Raw genomic sequence first — 18,516 nt, 5'->3', positions numbered from 1 at the left:
AAGTTTTGGGACACTTACATGCAAGCATCGGATAGACTGGAAGCGCCATGGGGAGTCTCGCAGCATTATGTGACGTGTACAGTGTCTGAAGAAGGGGTTCCGCTGTGACTGCATGGAGTCGTCATATGCTCAGGAAGCCTTAAGTAATATTTCACTTGCACAGACTGTGCTCCACTCTGTGAGCTGCATTAGGGAAACTGCTGCCCATATTTGGCCTCTCAAGGCTAAATATGTGACTCCTTAATTTTATGACTATTAATGGTTTACTGACTAGAAGACAGAACAGCATTTAAAAACAAAACATAAAAATTAATAAATAAAATAAAAATTAATGAACACAAAACAGGTCAGTATACGATTTTAAATCTTTTTAGCTCATCTCTTAAGAGGAATGCTCCTGTATACATTATGTATTTAAAAACACTGGACACTGGTTTCATTTTAAACACAGTGCTAGTATACATATGAATAGTGCTTTGTAAAAATGTGAAAACTGCAACCTAAGGGGCAAAAATTTGCACACCTGTAAAGTTCTTAAATTACATAAAATCACACAAATCAAATAATCATTACATGTAAATTTATATTAGGTGCATAAATGTTCTATATTCCTGCATTTTTATCAGTATATCCCTTCATAACCATGTGAGTAAAAGACAGTGTGAACCAAACAGACTATGGGAGGATATAGTATGAATGAAAGTGCTTGGACCAAGTGTACAAGAGCACGTTTGCCCAAGTGCAGCAGTGTGTATTTGTGTGTGGGTATGTGTGAATGTGAGGCTGTTATGCAGCCTCTGGGAGTCTGTGTCCTGGTGGAAAGTGAACCCCTCCTCCACCCATTACTATCTTTAGCTCATTTCCGTCGTGTCTTGTCACTCGTGTTCTCCTCTACAGCACTTAAATCTGGTATCTAAACCTCCGGGCCATCCAATATCCTGTACTTCCCCTGCACAGAAAGCCAGAGAGGACTGTAGAGAGGCGGGGTCTTCTGTGTTCTATGCAATCACACAAATGCACATGGGCAACATGTTGAGAATTGACAGATGTTCCTTATAAATTAACATACTATCAATACTGCACACTTATTCACATAGAAGTGTACCATACATGGCTACAAAAGAGGCACATTCCCACACAGATGGTAGGAGGCCTGTTAGTAGAGGACACCTTGTCTGTTTAAACTGGTATTGCTAACGTCTGCAGGAACACTAGAATTGGCACAAGTAACCAAATCAAACCTTCTGCTTTCGATTAACTAATAATAGGGGTGGGGGAAAAAAATCTATACTGTGTAGTATCGTGATATTTTGTTTGCTAATAATGTATCGATACAGGGACAGCAGAAATCGATATTTTGTTACAAAAAAGGTTTTTGTGCTCTGACTTCAGAGCATGTTGATCCTTTTTCTGAGCAAGAATCCTGACACTGTCCAAATGTGTTTAACTTTTTTTTGGCAGCAATAAACATGACAGTTTACTTATTTTAATTTAAGACATGTTTTATTTTAATTAAGTTTAAAACTTTATTTAATGTAAAATTATATTTTGTTTTAATTTACTTTCAAATTCTTCAGTTGCTGAATGGGCTGCATAGTTTTCATAAATCGCATAGTTCAGAATAGCTATAATTGTACCAGATGGTTGCATTCAGTTAAGTTGGACTAGACTGTAATACAAACCGTTCAGTTTGTCAACAATAAAACTGACTGAAATGAGAGAAAGACTGAGTGCGAGACTTTGATATTAGATAAAATGAATATTGATAAAGTTTACCTTTATGTACAGAATCTGAATATCGCAGATATTTAAAAAAAATTATAATAAATCGCAATAATATCGTATCGTGCATTAAGTATTGTGATAATATCGTATCGTGGGATGTATGGTGATTCCCACCTCTAACTAATAAAACATTTGCCATTCATTGTATTTCTTTTACTGCTGACTGGAATCTGTTCAATGGGATGGTAAAACTCTCCATGTAATATCTTGCGCTGTATTTCCACTTAACTATAAGAGACGCAAGGAGGGACTGTGCTACATTTAAAGAAACGTAGAAATATACAGCTGCACCATGCAAGGTAGTTGCAAGAGAAGTTCAAATAAACTGACAAGAATGGATAGCACAAATGAGTGGTTTTATTCAGCTGCATCATTCAGTTTCATTAGACTTTCTAACTCCCACAGAGATGTTGTCACATTAACAAACAAGAGGCCATTAACAAACAAAACCAGAGGCCTCTTAGTGACCTCTGTGGTTTCCAGACAAATATGAGACCCAGTCCCTGAACAAATTCCACGTTTAGTCGGAAACGTAATGGATAAAGTTACCATGTTAGAAACAGAACTTTGAAACAAGATGTTCATACTTATAGCCTCCTCAATCATACAGAGACAACCAGCAGATGGCAGCTGATGATGATTAGATACGTCATTTTGTGAAACTGGTGTGTCTATCAAAGTTTTTTAATGTCAGCTGATAGTTGCTACAAAACAGAGAATGGCCCAGATTCTGACTGAATTTTTGCTCAAAACCTTATCCTGCTAGTGCTGCTAGCTCAGCGCTCAGAATTAGTCATGTAAAAGAGGAAGACGAAACAGCTGATGCCCCAGGAGAGTCATCACGTCATTACTGACACCTGCACTTCCATACAAACATCCTGAAGGTAATCATGCAGAATTGTATAGTTTTGTAAGCACTTTTGCAAAACTACAAACATTTTCACCAGTTAAAAAAAAATATTTCGAAAGAGGGGAAAACAATAATGTTATTCACACTTGAATGTTTGCAGCTCAGTCAGATTCTCTCCAGGGAACTAATACACACTCAGAATAAAAGCAAACCAAAGTGAATACTAGCAGGTTTAAAGGCCATTAGTCAAAAAAGCTAATAAAGCATAAGTGATAAGAGGAGATGGCCCTAAATTATAGACAGGGAGGTTACCAATGGTAGCAGGAAGGCCAGAGTATAGCAACCTTCCCATGGGGCCACCCATGTAGCCACCTCAGGCAACTTGCATGTCCCAGTCATTTTCTCTCACTCTCTCACTCTCTCTCTCGTTCTCTCTATTTTCGTTTTTACTTGGGCCCATTAGGGCGATGAAGGGGAAACATGGACACAGAGCGGAAGGGAAATCTCTCTGAGGACATCTACAACAGTGAGAGACCAAAGAAACTAACCAGAAGGGAAGACGAGAGGAAAAGAGGACAAGGCAGAGGGGGAGGAAAGATGAGGTTTCTAAGAGATGGCTATCAGGAGATGAGAGCTGACAGGAGGAGTAGCACTGAGGGCTCCCTGCTCTGAACCAATTTAAACAGGAATGGCCCTCACACACACACACACACACACACACACACATCACACACATCACACACACACAAAACTAGTGACTCATGTCATGTACAAACCCCTGGAGCACGACCACAAACACACACAAACGACTGGGAAATCACTAGCACATTCACACACTGTAAATGCTCATTCAATGCTCATAAATATGCACATACATTCATGCAAAGACAACCTGCAGAAGCCACTGAAAAGTGATGATATATTATAATAAGTCAGAAGCTGTGTCTGTGTGTGACATTCATTCATCTTGCCATTTTTGGCAACGATAAAACTGACGTACATGTATAAATTTTGGGGTGACATCATGGTGCAGTGATTAAAACTAGTGCATAATAATGCATGCAATGGATTGAGGAAGAGTCATATTCTTGGATTCTAGTCTAGAAATTAAATTTCCTGCCTTTAAACTATTCTGTTTGAAATCCACATCCAATTCTCACAATAATCTAAAGCCTCGATTTAAAATCAAGCATTGTGCAGTCTTTGACGTAACAGTGGATGAGGTATTTTGCCGCACAATCAAATCAAAATCAGTCGGTCTCAGCTCTGTGAAAATGTGCATTACTACTCATCTTCATTAACATTTCTTCCCATTTATGCCGGATGTGTGTTTATGAAGTAAGTGGATACCTTGATACATGATTTTCTACTCTAGTTCAAGGCTTGGTCAATGACCCACATGAGCCTCGAAACAACAATATATCACAGGACTAAAAACATGAAAAAATGAAGTGGGATTAACAAGAGAGGGGGAAAAAAAACCAAACGCAAACAGGACAGCTGAAAAAGGTGGAGCGATACATATATGGTGGCAAAAAGTGCCCTGCAGTGGACAAAAATGTATCCACGTATCTGACAGAACCACTGAATGGCAAACACAGCTAGTGGCTATATGTTATTAATGACAAAAATCCAAATTTGGATAACATTATTCTATTTTAAAGTCCCATCATTTATGAAGCAAACAGAATTGAGGAATCCTAAGACAAACATTAAAGAGGAGACTTTGGCCCATGATTTTCACGCTTATCAAACTGGTATGCATCCATCACAATCAGGAAGCCTCCATCTAATCTACAGTTTATTTTTAATCATGATATTAACCTACTTTGTCTACTTACAGTATTTGTGTACACTGCACCATTATACTACAGCCTGTTTATGAACAGTTTACAGTCATTCTAATCGTAAACACAAAGCAAAAATAAATAAAACAATGATATACATCACAGCATCCTTAACATCCGCTGAAGCAAGTTTTAGAAAAGCTTCAGGATTTCAAAACTAAACACTGGTCTGCACTGCCACCTGGTGGTGATATGCGCATCCCCTCCAAATGATACAAGTATGAATTAGTTTAAGTCGTCTATAAAATGTTCTCATAGACACTATAAGAACATTTTTCATCAGTATCTTGAGTAGTAGTTAAATATTGCTGTTTCTGTATTTCAATATTTTTGTGTTTCAAGTCATTTTTATGCACACACTAAATAATAATCTACATAGACACCCAACTAAATATCCTACGGTTTAGATGTGTTGAAATCTGCATTAGCTTACCATGTTGCCATGGACAGACTGTCCCAGCTGTATGACATGTGGCTCAGTTGATCTGGTGTCTTTTACTGCTGGACTGACCTGGCAACAAAACATGTAATTAAGCAGCAAGCACTGTGCCTTCCAAACAAAGTACGATCTTTAAATGTTTACATCTGCTGTTTATATCGAAATGGCAAATGCCTAAAAAAATGTTTAATAGCACAGAGTTTTTGATGGTCTGTTAGTATTAATGAAGTGAAACAAGACTGACCTGAATGGCTGTAGGCTGTGGGTGATGAAGGTGTGGTCCCCTAGGATGAATGTCAGACAGGTGGGGTGGGGGATCTGGTGTCGACCTCCGGCTGTGTTGAAGTAAGACATCCTGATATGACCTGCTGTCAAAGTTAGTCTTCCACAGCAGCACCTAAGCAACCAAGATGCAACCACATGACCCAAATTCAGCACATTTTCCAACAGTAAAGATATGACCTCGAATGATTTGGGTAATTCATTGTTCAGTCATCGTGCAGAACCTGACTGTCAGCTCCTCCTGAGGCAAAGACATCTCCAGCCCTGGAAAAGGCCACAGTGATCACAGCACCCTAATAAAATATATTAAAGAATGTCAAAGACTACAATCAAACACTATGAAGAACTAATAAAATGGACATTTCTTTAAGCATCACCTTGTGCCCATGAAGAGTGTAGATCAGACGCCCTTCCAACAGGTCCAATATCTTAATAGTGCCATCATTCGAACCACTTATCACATAGTTGTTGGATGGGTGGAAGGAAAAACTGTTGATTCCTGCACTATGAACTGATCCAATTGTACAAAAATAAGCCACAACCACAAAAATACACATAAAATTGAATTTTAAATGAAAACTTAAATCAGGTGAATTAATTGTATACCTAGTAATCTAGAAATGCAATTAAAGTCTTAACTGTAGGATATTTTAGACACTTGTTTATACAAGATAAAAAAAAAAAGCATTATCGTACCACGATAATGCTGAATAAGCTTGTTGGTCCGTAAATCCCAGATTTTCAAAGTACTATCAGCTCCTGACGATGCAATACAGGTACCACTGGAGTTGAAATCAACAAATGTTGCTGATCTGGGGTTTAAAAAACAAAAACAAAAAAAGAAGTCAATCAGTGGCCATGAATAGGAGAGCAAAAATAGGCGAGTTAGTTTTCACATCAAATTACATCTAATGATGTTCTGGCCTTTCACCACTTTACAATCCAGCTTCTAAATTTTCAAACAACCAATACCCTCAAATCGGGATATCTCTTCATTAAGAAAAATATGCAGCTTAATACATTTTTGAAAAGTGTATGCGCAAAATTCGTCAAAGAGAAAATGTGACTGTATTAACACAACAAATTGAATTTTGAATTTCAAGTAACTGATGCACAAAACTTATATGAAACATACTGAGAAAAGAGAACACTAGATCAGTTTTTGGAGAGATTTTACCCTCCACAGTCGGTCAAACAGTTGATGCAGTGTTTGGTAGATGTGTCCCAAAGCCGGACAGTCCGGTCATCCCCACAGGAAGCTATGATTCTGCCATCCGGAGAAAATCTACAGGAAATAAACACACAACGATAATACAGAAAAAGTTCAAATCCACTTTTTGCAGTACTGTGCTGTTTCACACTCATATAGTTACAAACACTCAGTTGATCAGTGAGTTGTTTATACAGTTATGATCAGACGTTTGCTCAATGTTTTTCCTCAATACTCTCAATTCTGGGTTTTTAATGTCTGCTTTGAACTATTCTTTTTCCAGGGTGGAATGATTGTACAGCAAACAGATTAAATTAAGGCAAAAAAACAGAACTGGGTATACATTTATTTTGGATTCATTTTTAAGTGTACAGAAGTACACATACAGGCTTAAATATATACACCCAATCACTTAAATATTTTAATAGGGGGATGCTGAAGGTTCTACAATGTTTTCTAACTTAAAAAGACCAAAACCTATTAACTTACCTATTAACTACAACTGGACTTTTTTGACAGCACTTATTGAACTGATCAATATTAAGAACAATGGGAAAAGTCCAAGTTAAGATCCAATGAGAATGTCATGGATCCATTTCTACACAACTGCAGATTCCAAAATCCTCAGTTCAAACAATTTTGCACAAGCATGGTGGTGGTATCATCCTGCTATGGGGCCATTTTGCTGCCGGCTGTACTCTTAGACTGCAAAAAGTAGATAAAAGTAAAAAATGAAGAAGGAGGGCTACCTCCAATTTCTGCAACTCCGCAATTAGGTATTCCAACAGGAAAATGATTGCAAACACACAACAAAGCTGGTTTTGGAATGGATAAAGCAGGCCAACATTAACTCACGACCTCACACAACTGAAAAGTTGTCACCTTCCCCTAAAAATCCAGGTCTGTGCCAAAAAACAAGCAATTTAAATAAACTCAGGAAGAGTGGTGAAACATCTTTGTTGATGACTACCAAAAATATCTGGTTGATGTGCAACTTTCTGAATGACATTCAAATAAATATTGGTCTTCTCTAACCCTGAGTGGATTAGGAAAAAGAACAGTTCAAAGAAATCACTAAAAGACTAAAAGGTTTGCTGAGATTTATGCCAATGAGCTGTATGTAAACTTTTAATCACAACTCTATATAACATATTAACTTCTTTGACTATATTGGAAATTCAAATGAGCTCAAACATACAAACCAAATGTCAAGTAAGTTATAACACAACTGCATGAAAATAGACTATAGGGATTTATGTGCTCTTTGGTACCTAGCACAGCGCACCCAGTTAGTGTGCTGATTGAGGGAGTAGATGAAGCACTGCCGGTGAACACTCCACACTTTAACAGACTTGTCATCTGATGCTGTCACCAGTCTCTGGCCATCATGGGAGAAGGCAACACTGCGTACAGCAGCTGTGTGGGCTTTGAACACTGTCGACTCGCCTTTCCTATGAGATGCACAGAAAATAACTAAATACAGCCATTTTATTTTTGTTGCCAAATCTCTGCAAGACATTAATTTATACACCAAACTGCATGTTATTGGACCGAGTTTTAATTCACAGGTTAAACATGTCTTGGATAAAGTGACTGATGCTTACATTGAAGGTGTCCACAGTCTGACTGTTCTGTCCTTGGAAGAAGAAGCCACCAGATTGCCAGATGGAGAGAATTGCACCCCAGTGATCACATCCTGGTGCCCAACAAATTGAAAGGCCCTCGCTTTGGGAGCCAAATTCCATATCATCAAGTTTTTATCTAATGACCCTGAGGCTGGAGGGACAAAAGGTAACAAAGACACATGGAGACATTTCAAACAAAAAATGAAATAAAACTCCCGTCAGTACAATCAGTACAGATGGCCTTTGTTAGAGAAATAATGCAAAAACATAGGAAAAATTGGACACGTTCAGGTTAAATGTCCACCCATTAAAACAGCCCTTTTTGGAACACAGGATAGGTGGTTTCAATATTACTTGCCTAGTTCTAAAAAATAGCTTAAATCTGTTCATTTTAGTTCAAATATTATCAATAAAAATTTGAAATACCTAGCAATGTCAACATGCTCTTTCTCTTTTTTATAACGTTATTTCAAGGTCAAAAGAATGACACAAGACTAGAGCAAATATATGCATGATGTTAAAAGCATGTCTGCATTTGAAAAGTAAGGGTTACCCAGTTGTTTGCGGTTCGGATTGAAGTCTGCGCAAGTGACAGCATCTTTGTGTCCCTTAAAGTGCCTCTCCAACGTAGGATCCTCCTTCAATTACAAAGCTCAATTAGTGTAGAAAAATCTGCGTGCAATGTTTAAAAAAAAATCATCTTGACAGGAAAGTAGGCTGTGTAAACAATAAATCAATTCTAACTTCTTCGAACTAGGAAAACTCAGCGATTATAGTAAAACATTTGACTTTGATTTTCGAATGACACTCTGGCGTTGCTCTGCTTCATGAACACTTTCACTCTTTTCGTGTCGTTAGGGACAACTTGCTCAGACTCAAGTCTACTGCTGGATAAGCGTGGTAGTCTTTACTTCCCTGCTTTGCTGCGTGGTCGTCTAACACTACAAACATTACGCTTGGCGAAGCTGAAGAAAGGCAGGTGTAAGCGATGCTTTAATAAGTTAATATAGAGGACCCCGTGTGACAGCCCAATCAGTAAATCCTCTTAGCAGACGTAGCTAAAAGAAACTTGCCGACTCGGCTAATATTAGCGCCATATGACGTTATGTACACAAAGTTTCGCACATTTCTTTTAACGCAAGTTTTAAAACAAATATACTTACCATAACAGACGCCATTGTGTGTGTTGCGTAAAAGTGCTAAAGTTGTCTGAAGGAAATTTGAACTAACCCGCTCATCTGCACCTCCATGACTGTCAACACAGCACTGCGCGTCCAGCAACTCGTTCAGACCTGGCCTATCGAACTCAGATATAATAGCTCAACACTTTTTTTCAGTAAGCTGAATTCACGTCGTACTTTATGGTTTCCGAGGTCAAAAATAAACAATGAGTTTCGTTAAACGCATAACAGAATTGAACCTTTCATCTGCAGCGTGAAGCTAAAACGAAAACAAAAAACAACCCGTGTTCTGTAGCAAAGACTGGTGTTGCATTCATGACACATGTTAAAATAGTAAACGTAAAAATCTTCACTGGAAACCATCTTTACAAGATAATACTTAAGCACAGAAACCATTCACAAATACAGAAAAATCACTCAAAGTGAACAAAATAGTATTGCTATTATTACTGAATTATTCTATTCAAACTCTGGTGTCATATTAAGGATTTAAGGGCTTACTGTAATTATCTGTCGTACAAATATAAAAAACGAGCATAGCATATTGTGTTAAACAACAAAGAGGAAATACTGCGTAAAAATATCGGGTAGAACATACCAAATTCATAAACCACGGAAATATTCTGCAAACTGTAATTGTGTTGTGCTTTTGACCTAAAAAAAAAAAAAAACGAGACCTGAACGCGCCATGTCATGGGTGGAGCGTCTTTGGCTGCTAAGCAACTAGCCAAACCACTATGTCGACAGAGCGCCAGCGTATAACCTTACCTGATTGGTCGGGGGAAAAACATTGACGAATCAAAACTGAGATTGTTAACCTTGAAACTGGACTTTTGATATTGCGGTTTAAAAAGATGTCGCTGAATCGGAGCATCGGCAACGCAGAGGTAACGTTGGGGAAGAAAAACAGCACTAGTTATTTTATTTACACGCTAAGTGGCATTACTGCACTGTCGAAAAATCCATTAACTTAATGCGGCTACAGCATGAGCAACAAAAAATAATGTAGCCCTTCCAAAGAGGTAGCTAGTCGGCTATATTGGTGTCAGTGTTACCATATCAACGGTAGTGCACCTGATAAAATGACAGCATTAGCTAGATTACTCACTACTATTGAAAAGGTGCTCTTTATTCTAGACTGTACGATTTGCGTTTAAGCTATCACAGCTAACGCTAACGTGTCGTTCTTTTCTCCCTGCAGTACATGAAGAAAAAGATACCGAAAAACACAAAGTATGAGCATGTGAAAACGAGGCTTGACACAGGTACATATGCAAGATTTACGTGACTGTGTAGCTTATTTTGACACACAGTTTGAATGCTCTTTAACTTCCTTATATATGTTAATGTCACGGTTTATTTCCCAGGATGTAGTCTCACGAAGTATATGGAAAGACTGGAGGAGATTAAAAAAAGTGAGTAACCTGTCTTTAAGAATTTCGTGATTGCAGTATCCTTATAAGCGTTCTCATAACAGCAGTGTGCATCAATATTAAAAGCACTCTGAATGAGTGAATGAATGTGATCCTTTTGACTGCAAACCATGAAAACAAGCATCCATGCAAAAGCCTTTCTGGACAAACAAACACCCAATAAAAGAACAACAAAAAGGTATTAAACGTGGATCATTAATGCTCTGATACATTTATCTGGCTTCTTAATGACTACCAGTCACTCTCAGTCCTAAAACTCACATATCAGTGTTCCTGCACACAAATACTCTGCATGCCAACACCCTCATGGACTGAGATGTGCACCTGCTTACTCCACTGGGCCTAAGTGAAACACAAAACATCTGTTCCTCCAGGCAGCTGGTCATAATAGTACAAAATCCCTGTTTAATGTACCGCCCCCTTGTGCCACCTCCCACACAGTTGCATCAAAAATAACAGCTCTCTTAGGCGATAACCAACTATACTTATTCCTTACTCTTTTATTTTCTATAACCGAGATCTATACTTTATCTTTCTCACCAGTTACAATAAAAATCGATTATTTTTACAGTTTCAGTGTCTTCCTTGACAATGGCAACATTTTTGACCCAAGTAGTACAAAACAGTTGTTCTGCCCACTGGTCTGCTAGCCTGCTACTTTTGACTATTGGTCATGTAACATCAGTTCAGCCTTCTGGCAACTTACAAATGAGGTCTTTTCTTTATAAAGTGAAAACATGGCTCAAATAGCACACCTTGGCAGAACTCTAAGATCCATGCACTTTCCTTAAGTGCACAAGACCTGTTTACTGTACATTCAAGGCAAGATTTCCCAACCTGGCACTCCCAATTTCTTAATAATCAATGGGTGTCTCCTTGCTCTCTGTGTACTGGCAAAAGGTAAAAGAGTGAGCTGCTAACCTATCGATATAGCCCGGTTTAATAAATCAAATTTGTGGACAGTGATTTTTTTTCCTTCTGATTTCTCAGGGGTAAGAGACCCTGATCCCTCCATTCTCTGAAGCAGATTGTACCACTGTTCACATTTTTTCCTCTGCGGGACTGAACCCAGTCTTAAGGGACATACTGGCAAGGTGCCAGCAAGGATCTTTTGTCACAGTGTGAATTACTGAGGTCTGAATGGTAATAATACCAGCATTAGCTGCACTGATAAAAACAGGCTGAGCAGTTTGATTTGAGCGCTGGGGTAGCTTTAGTGGTAAGGTAGAATGGGAACAGACACGTTAGAGTTGTGGCTCTGGCTACGTCCACACTAATGCGTTTTTTCATTTGAAAACGCATCATTTTCTCTCGGTTTTGGCTTCCCGTCCACACTGAGACGGCGTTTTTGCTGAAGGAAAATGGAGCATTTTGAAAACGCTCTCGAAAACGCATACATTTGAAGACAGTGCTTTCGTGTCACAGCAAAAATGAAGACTTTTTGAAAACGATGACACATTTTAGTCATGTGATGCAGTCATGTGGCCAATTAAACTAAGATAGCGGAGGGCAGATGTTTTGTTTGCTCTCAATTTTGACAGCCCTATTAAAGATTAATATCAGTCTGTACATGCTCCTGATAGCTTTTCTTCAAATTCTTTAACTCTCACTCGTTTTTACAACTTTGTACTTTTGTGTTACGCACAGCAACAACTCCACCTCATTGTTAGTCCATTGAAAAAAAACTCGGTGCTTTTCCTCAACATTTTGCCGCAACATTTCAAAGAGCCGCAAAGTAAATAAATGACAAACAGAAATGAGGCAGGCTGTTTCACGCATACGCAATACTGGAACGTAAGCGTTTTCGGCCGTTTACGTCCACACGTACACGGGTATTTTTGAAAACGGAGATTTTCCGTTTTCGTTTTAAAAAATAATCCCGTCCGCACATAAAGGCAGAAATGAAGGAAAACGCTGCTAGGAACATGCCAAAGCAGCAGGTGGCGCTATATTCCTAACCGTGTAGAAACGTTGGCCAATCAGAAGTCTAGAAGCCTCGGTGGGAAAAAGTAAACAAAGCTGGGGCATAGAAGCAGAACCAAGTGGTATGTGTGGAGGGACAGTAACTGTGTGTATATATGTAAGCATTTAAACACTGCAGAGAGTACAATTAACAGTAAGAGTATTGTAGAAATTCATTTCACCGAAACAATAACGTGGCGCACAGTGTGACGTCAAAAAAGGCGCATATCTTTGACGCTGCGTTTTCTCCGTTTTTCTCGTCCACCCTGGCCGGAGTTTTTAAAAATCTCCGTTTTCAGTGATCAAAAATGCCGTTTACGTGTGGACGAAAGGTGCAAACGCATAGTAAAATCTGCGTTTTCAAAAATACCCGGGTACGTGTGGGCATAGCGACTGAAAACGCTAGTGTGGATGCGGGGCGTTTTCAAATCTATCAGGTCCAGTGTGGACGTAGCCTCTGTGAAGCAATGGAAGGGGATAAAGAAATACAGGACCTGATAGACCCAGGTGAATTTGATCTACTAAGGCTGCACGTAGTGGCTAACTCTATTATACTCTTTGGTTCACACTTATCAATTACATTAGACTTCACAGGAAGCATTTACGTTCATCTTCAAGGGTTATTCAAAAAAAGCAGCTATCATCAAGACTATATATGCGTTGCATATATATTAGATTCATGCATTTGTTTTCTTTCCATTTAAGATTACAGGTATCGAAAAGATGAAATCTTCAAACGATTAAAAGTGACAACATTTGCACAACTGGTAAGCATGAAAATTGACTTTTTCCAGAACTGTAACATTCTGTAAGTTTGGTGTTGCAATCAGTGGAAAGTCTACCGACCAACTTGATCATAGATGGTGATTAAACAAATGGCTCTCTGTTTATTGATATTTCTTCTTTTATTTTCCACAAGCTTCAGGATGTGTATTTCTTTTGTTACACTTTCATTTATAATTTTGTTTAAAAAAAATGTCTTCTCCTTTATCTTCAAAATGTTGTTTTCCACACCAGATACTGCAGGTGGCCTCTGTTTCCGACCTGAATGAAAATGAAAAAGATAGTGAATCTCACAGTCCAGAAGGTAATAGTTGCAGTCAGAATTACTTGTTCACTTAGCATGACTTACTGACAGTAGCTGACAGTGTATTGTAATGTATGGTTATTGATTTGTAGATGGTCTGCGGTTGGAGTATGGAGGAGACTCAGAGTTCGCGTCTGAACACACCAATGGCTCTTTGCTGACATCAGTCCTGTCAGACTGTCAGGAGACAGGAGATGCCAATGAAGTCTGCTACACTGCTAGGTCAACTCTTCTAAGGTCATTTACAGCACTCCGTAAACCTTTACAGAGTATACCATACTATTTGTATTTGGACAGACAAACTTTATTATGACAACATTTACTATTATTATTACTGTTTATATTAAAATGTATTCTAAGGCAACAGTAAATATCATTTTATTGTATTTCCTTTTTAAAGATTTTGAAACTTTCTCGATGCAGTATCTGACTTCTATATGAAGTCAATTTTTTTTTTCCAGGAGTCTAATTTGTATTTGCAACTGCACTAGCAGATAGATCAGATCTGGATGGGTATTACATTGTGAGTTCACCCATTTCAAGATGTCTTTTGATATCTACCCACATGTATTTCATGGTTAATAGATGGCTTATAAAGTCTTGAGAATTGAACTTTCTATGGTGGCCTTGAGAGGTCAAATGGACTGCAACAAAACATTGAAAAAGCACACAAAACACAACATAAGTTGAATAAAACACAACGGAAGTAGAAAAAAAAACCCAGCAAAAGTTGAATGAAACAACAGAAGTAAAAAGAAAAATGCATCGAAAGCTAAAACATTCCAAAATAAAATGGATGTGTTTCTGGGGACACAATAAGGTGACGGATGAGATACAGAAATAGCAGAAACAAAAACATGCAAAGGATTGCACTGACACATTTTTTTTTTTTAAAGTGATAGGTTTGTTGTCCTTGGATGCCTCCATTTTTTTTCTAAGTGATTTAAATATTGACTTATGTCGTTGTTTACATTTTGCACAACATCCCAAATTTTTCTTCTGGGAAGTGTTTTGTAGAACGATACAAAGAGAGTTTGTTGACAGCCAACCTGCGTTACATTATCAGCCTCTGTCACACCCAGCACATAACAATCGCTACATTAACCCCAAGCACACCTGAAATTTACACCCACTGTTCATTATCTGTTTACATACAACATGCTTTTTGCACCTAAGGGCATCTGTTTGTCCAAAAACCCTACATCCCTGTTTATTTCACACTTAATGACCTCCCTCACTCTATTCTTAGCATCCCATACTCTCCAATCATTATCATCATTATCATCATCGTACACTTTAAATAGGAATCCCACAGGTGTAATTCTATCGGTGGCCTCTCTGAAGGGGACAGACTGCCATTGTAATGGGAGCCCTTTGGAGCATACGTCACCCTGTGCTTGGGGACAGATGGAGACAGAAATAAGGGCAGCACTGGGTTAAACTTGTGATGCGCTGTTTGACAAACTCTCATTAGGCCTTCTGTCCTTTATGAGACAAAGTGACTACTCTACTATATTGACTCAACACTGCTGTCACCAGGCTTTTATAGTCATATGTCAGGAGAAGTTAAATGAGTGGAAATGATTTGTAGCCCGTGTTAGACTAAAATTAACTGTAGAGGGTGTCGAGTGGGTGAACTGGGTGAATCACATCAGGAAAAAAGTATAGTGTCAGTATCAGGTTTTAGTCTTTGCCTCAGTGTACAGATAATAATGTGCTCTGTCCACACAATATATACCTCCGATCTTACAATTAAATTATCCGTTATTTTCATATGTTGGATACTCAGTTCTTTAGCATCCCTGAGTTATAAATGTGACAGTTGCCAGACTCAGAAAAACTACAATATAAAATGCAAGAAGCTGCAGACAGTCTGAGACTCTCCAATCTTTGACCTTTCAGTGTCATTAGTGGTGTGGGAGAGCTGAATATAGACAGGAACAATCAAAAGATGGCAAGTGAGTTGGTGTCCAGCCCAGAGCCAACTGACAGGCCCTACACCGATTGCCCCTACCTGCTGCTGGATGTGAGAGATCGTGACGAGTATGACTGCTGCCACATCATTAGCGGTAGGTAAACATGAAGCTGGATCATTGAACTCCTCGTACAAAAAAATGACATTTTTAATTTCAATTGTCTGTCTTTCATGCAGCACACAGTTTTCCCATTGCCATGCTATCTCGGACAATGAACCCCTACACCAAAGAAGTGCTGGAATACGTATCCTTTTATAGTCACATCGCAAAGTTGGCAGCTGTTAATCTTTCATGTTACAAATGTGAATAGCAACACTTAACTACTGACTGTACCTTAACCCACCAGCGGTGTAGAAAAATGCCCCAGGGAAGATCATCATTGTATATGATGAGGATGAGAGAATAGCTAGCCAGGCAGCTACCACCATGTGTGAACGAGGGTTTGAGAATCTGTTTATGCTCAGTGGAGGTAAGCTCTAATATCACTGGAGCCTTTTAAAGTACTTTCTCTAGAAGTAATCTGTTTCATAGCGAACATGTGATATGTGTCCAGGTGTGAACCTGCCAAGCATATATGTTTTCCAATGAACTCAGAGACTGTGGCCAAAATGCACCGTTGCCCCTTTCTGCAGCAGCTCTGGGATGTAAACACTAACGTCTACAATTATTAAAAATAAGTTTTGTAAAACCAAGCCTTTGTCTTCATGTGTCTTGCCTTGCCAGGTCTCAGAGTAATCGCTCAGAAATTTCCAAGCGGTATGACAACAGGCTCCATCCCTGCCTCATGCCTGTCCTCTCCTACATCATCAAAAGGGAAAAAATGCAACGCGTCACATCATCCGGCACGAGCAGCAGAGAAGAGGTGGCGGTTCACATCAGACGAGCTGGCCAAGATCCAGGAACAGCTGGAGGAAATACTCATCCCCAGTAACTCTAACAGTAAGAAGACACTGTTAAAGATTTAAAATCCAACTGGAAATCCAATTTGTAGAACACAGCAGTTGGCAGCCACTTGCTGCATTTCCAGAATTTTCTCCTTTTAAACTATTAAAACAACGGTCTTTGTTCCTGTATTACGGTATTTAAAACCTTATGTCCCATATGCAGTATTTTCTATTTCATAGACTACTGAGGTTGAAGCTAAATACTTATTTGATTGTTCCAGTTGTTGTTGTTGTTGTTGTTGTTATTAATATCATCATTATTATTATTATTATTATTATTAACAATAAAAATAATAGTATTACCATATTGCTTCCATAAAGTGATGCTATGGCCCATGTTTACTGCAGGTCGAATGTCCAGCCGAATGTCAACCAGCAGTGCCCGATCTACTGCATCAAGTCGTTACAGTTCGTCTACAAGTGGTAGAGGCACTGCGCGAGTTCAGAGCAGTAGATCCTGGAAATAACCCCACTCCTTTCTTAACCACAGATGTTAACAAATATACCTCTAAATAACAGTCCATGTCTTTCAGTTAAATCTAGCATTCAGCTGGATCCAGTATCATTTGTGGAAGAAACTAAATAACTAAATAAAAAGTCAGCTTTCCTCCAGAATGTTCTCTGAATGCTAACATTTCCCTTAAATATATTTCTGTATGTTGGAAATATCATGCTAATCACTTTACAACCAGCACACTAGTAAGACATTCAAATCTAGATAGTTGTGTGACTCTGCATATAAAAACTATGTTAGGAACAACACAGATGTTTTATTTGAGACTCTGAACGGTTTTCAGTTGATTTCTTAACAGTCTTTCAAAGTGAACCTGAGATCAAAGGACTTTTCTCACACGTATAACACTATTCATCAGTTTTCACCAGCTAATAAATCTGCACAAATAAATCTGTGCATGGTCTGGTCATATTTTGGTATTTCGGCTGGAGCCAGGAAAAAAATGAATGTTAATATGACATGAAGCATATGCTGGAAATCTCTTTATGAAATGAAGTGTAATGTATTGCACAAGTGATGTTATAGAGTTTAATCCAGTTTATTAGGTTTTGAAAAGTTGTGCTGTATTTTTGTAACTTTTGTCTTTCTATTATGACAGTTCACCAACAGTCTTTAACTGCAGTTTCAGCATTTTAGTGTATGTTTTTAATCTAAAGTACTGTGAAATGTTCACATTGTGTGATTAATGGAAACCTTCACACTGACATGCATGATACAGATCAGTCACTAAAGAAAATATATGATCGTTTTTGTCGTGGCCAGAGCATATTTATTACAAGCATTGCCTACATCTTAAGAGCAATATTGTGATTTGTGGCCTGTTGTTTGCATGTTAGTGACTTTACATGTGCTTTCCCTGTCAAGTGCATTTTTTCTAACCATCTTTTCACCATCTGTCTTAAATTGTTTACATGATTTTATTTGTAATGAATATCAAATAAAGGGTAAAATGGTTTTCCTGTATCTTTTTTGTTTTATTTGACCCACCACCTACTTTCACATAGGTACTGCTGTGGTTTCATCTGAGATGCATAAAATTACCTTTTGTAATTAAAATGTCACATACATTATATGTACTACTGCAGTGGTGAATGTTTATATTAAATATGGCCAAATGGCAATGACAACAAGGTTCAAGCGAGTCTTATTCCACACAGACAATAATGCATTCTTCGCTTCAGCTTAATGCAATGTGTTCTTCTTGTGAATCTTCATGATGCCGGTGATTTCAGTGTTTGATATGACCATTTCAGACACATGTCTGAACTTGAGCATAGTTTCTATTTGCAGCTGGTAGCCAATAACAAACAAAAGAAGTGATCCCACAGGTCCTACCTTGTAGGAATCCCTTGGGTAGAGCCTCGAGGGCAAGCATTAGGTG

The 18,516-nt window shown here is 38.4% G+C and overlaps 2 protein-coding genes across 5 annotated transcripts in view; one reads left to right on the top strand and one right to left on the bottom strand.

The window, feature by feature from the left end:
• Positions 1-9,518, bottom strand: part of poc1b (POC1 centriolar protein B) — a 39,558-nt gene extending 30,040 nt beyond the window's left edge. Inside the window, exons 1-11 of one of the 2 annotated variants that reach the window (XR_006053299.1) lie at positions 9,202-9,518; positions 8,592-8,676; positions 8,018-8,189; positions 7,685-7,864; positions 6,381-6,488; positions 5,900-6,015; positions 5,581-5,714; positions 5,428-5,496; positions 5,166-5,318; positions 4,916-4,993; positions 19-998 (exon numbers count right to left, since the gene is read on the bottom strand). Coding sequence is in view for 1 of the 2 variants with exons in the window: in XM_014330403.2 (XP_014185889.1) it covers positions 4,916-4,993; positions 5,166-5,318; positions 5,428-5,496; positions 5,581-5,714; positions 5,900-6,015; positions 6,381-6,488; positions 7,685-7,864; positions 8,018-8,189; positions 8,592-8,676; positions 9,202-9,216 (1,110 nt within the window). In the remaining variant the exon portion in view is untranslated. The remainder of the gene's footprint in view (positions 1-18; positions 999-4,915; positions 4,994-5,165; positions 5,319-5,427; positions 5,497-5,580; positions 5,715-5,899; positions 6,016-6,380; positions 6,489-7,684; positions 7,865-8,017; positions 8,190-8,591; positions 8,677-9,201) is intronic. The other variant, XM_014330403.2, reaches the window with a different exon arrangement.
• A 452-nt stretch (positions 9,519-9,970) lies between these two features.
• cep41 (centrosomal protein 41) lies at positions 9,971-18,285 on the top strand. 3 transcript variants are annotated; one of them, XM_005950472.3, is made up of 11 exons: positions 9,971-10,106; positions 10,421-10,484; positions 10,587-10,634; positions 13,320-13,381; positions 13,632-13,701; positions 13,794-13,938; positions 15,604-15,770; positions 15,854-15,921; positions 16,032-16,146; positions 16,401-16,616; positions 16,970-18,284. In XM_005950472.3, the coding sequence occupies exons 1-11, from the start codon at positions 10,074-10,076 to the stop codon at positions 17,086-17,088; spliced, it is 1,107 nt and encodes a 368-aa protein (XP_005950534.1). In that variant the 5' UTR covers positions 9,971-10,073; the 3' UTR covers positions 17,089-18,284. The 3 variants fall into 3 exon arrangements, with proteins under 3 accessions (XP_005950534.1, XP_042071623.1, XP_014185892.1); XM_042215689.1 differs by lacking the exon at positions 9,971-10,106 and adding an exon at positions 10,139-10,340 and having other exon boundaries at positions 16,970-18,285; XM_014330406.2 differs by lacking the exons at positions 9,971-10,106; positions 10,421-10,484; positions 10,587-10,634 and adding an exon at positions 12,999-13,121.
• The last annotated feature ends 231 nt before the right edge of the window (positions 18,286-18,516 follow it).

The sequence above is a fragment of the Haplochromis burtoni genome, unplaced genomic scaffold (genome assembly GCF_018398535.1).
Source record: "Haplochromis burtoni strain Fernald_Lab_line unplaced genomic scaffold, NCSU_Asbu1 Contig_796, whole genome shotgun sequence".
Taxonomy (NCBI): Eukaryota; Metazoa; Chordata; class Actinopteri; order Cichliformes; family Cichlidae; genus Haplochromis; species Haplochromis burtoni.
The sequence above is the reverse complement of the archived record's forward strand: the minus strand, read 5'-3'. Positions and strand labels throughout refer to the sequence as shown.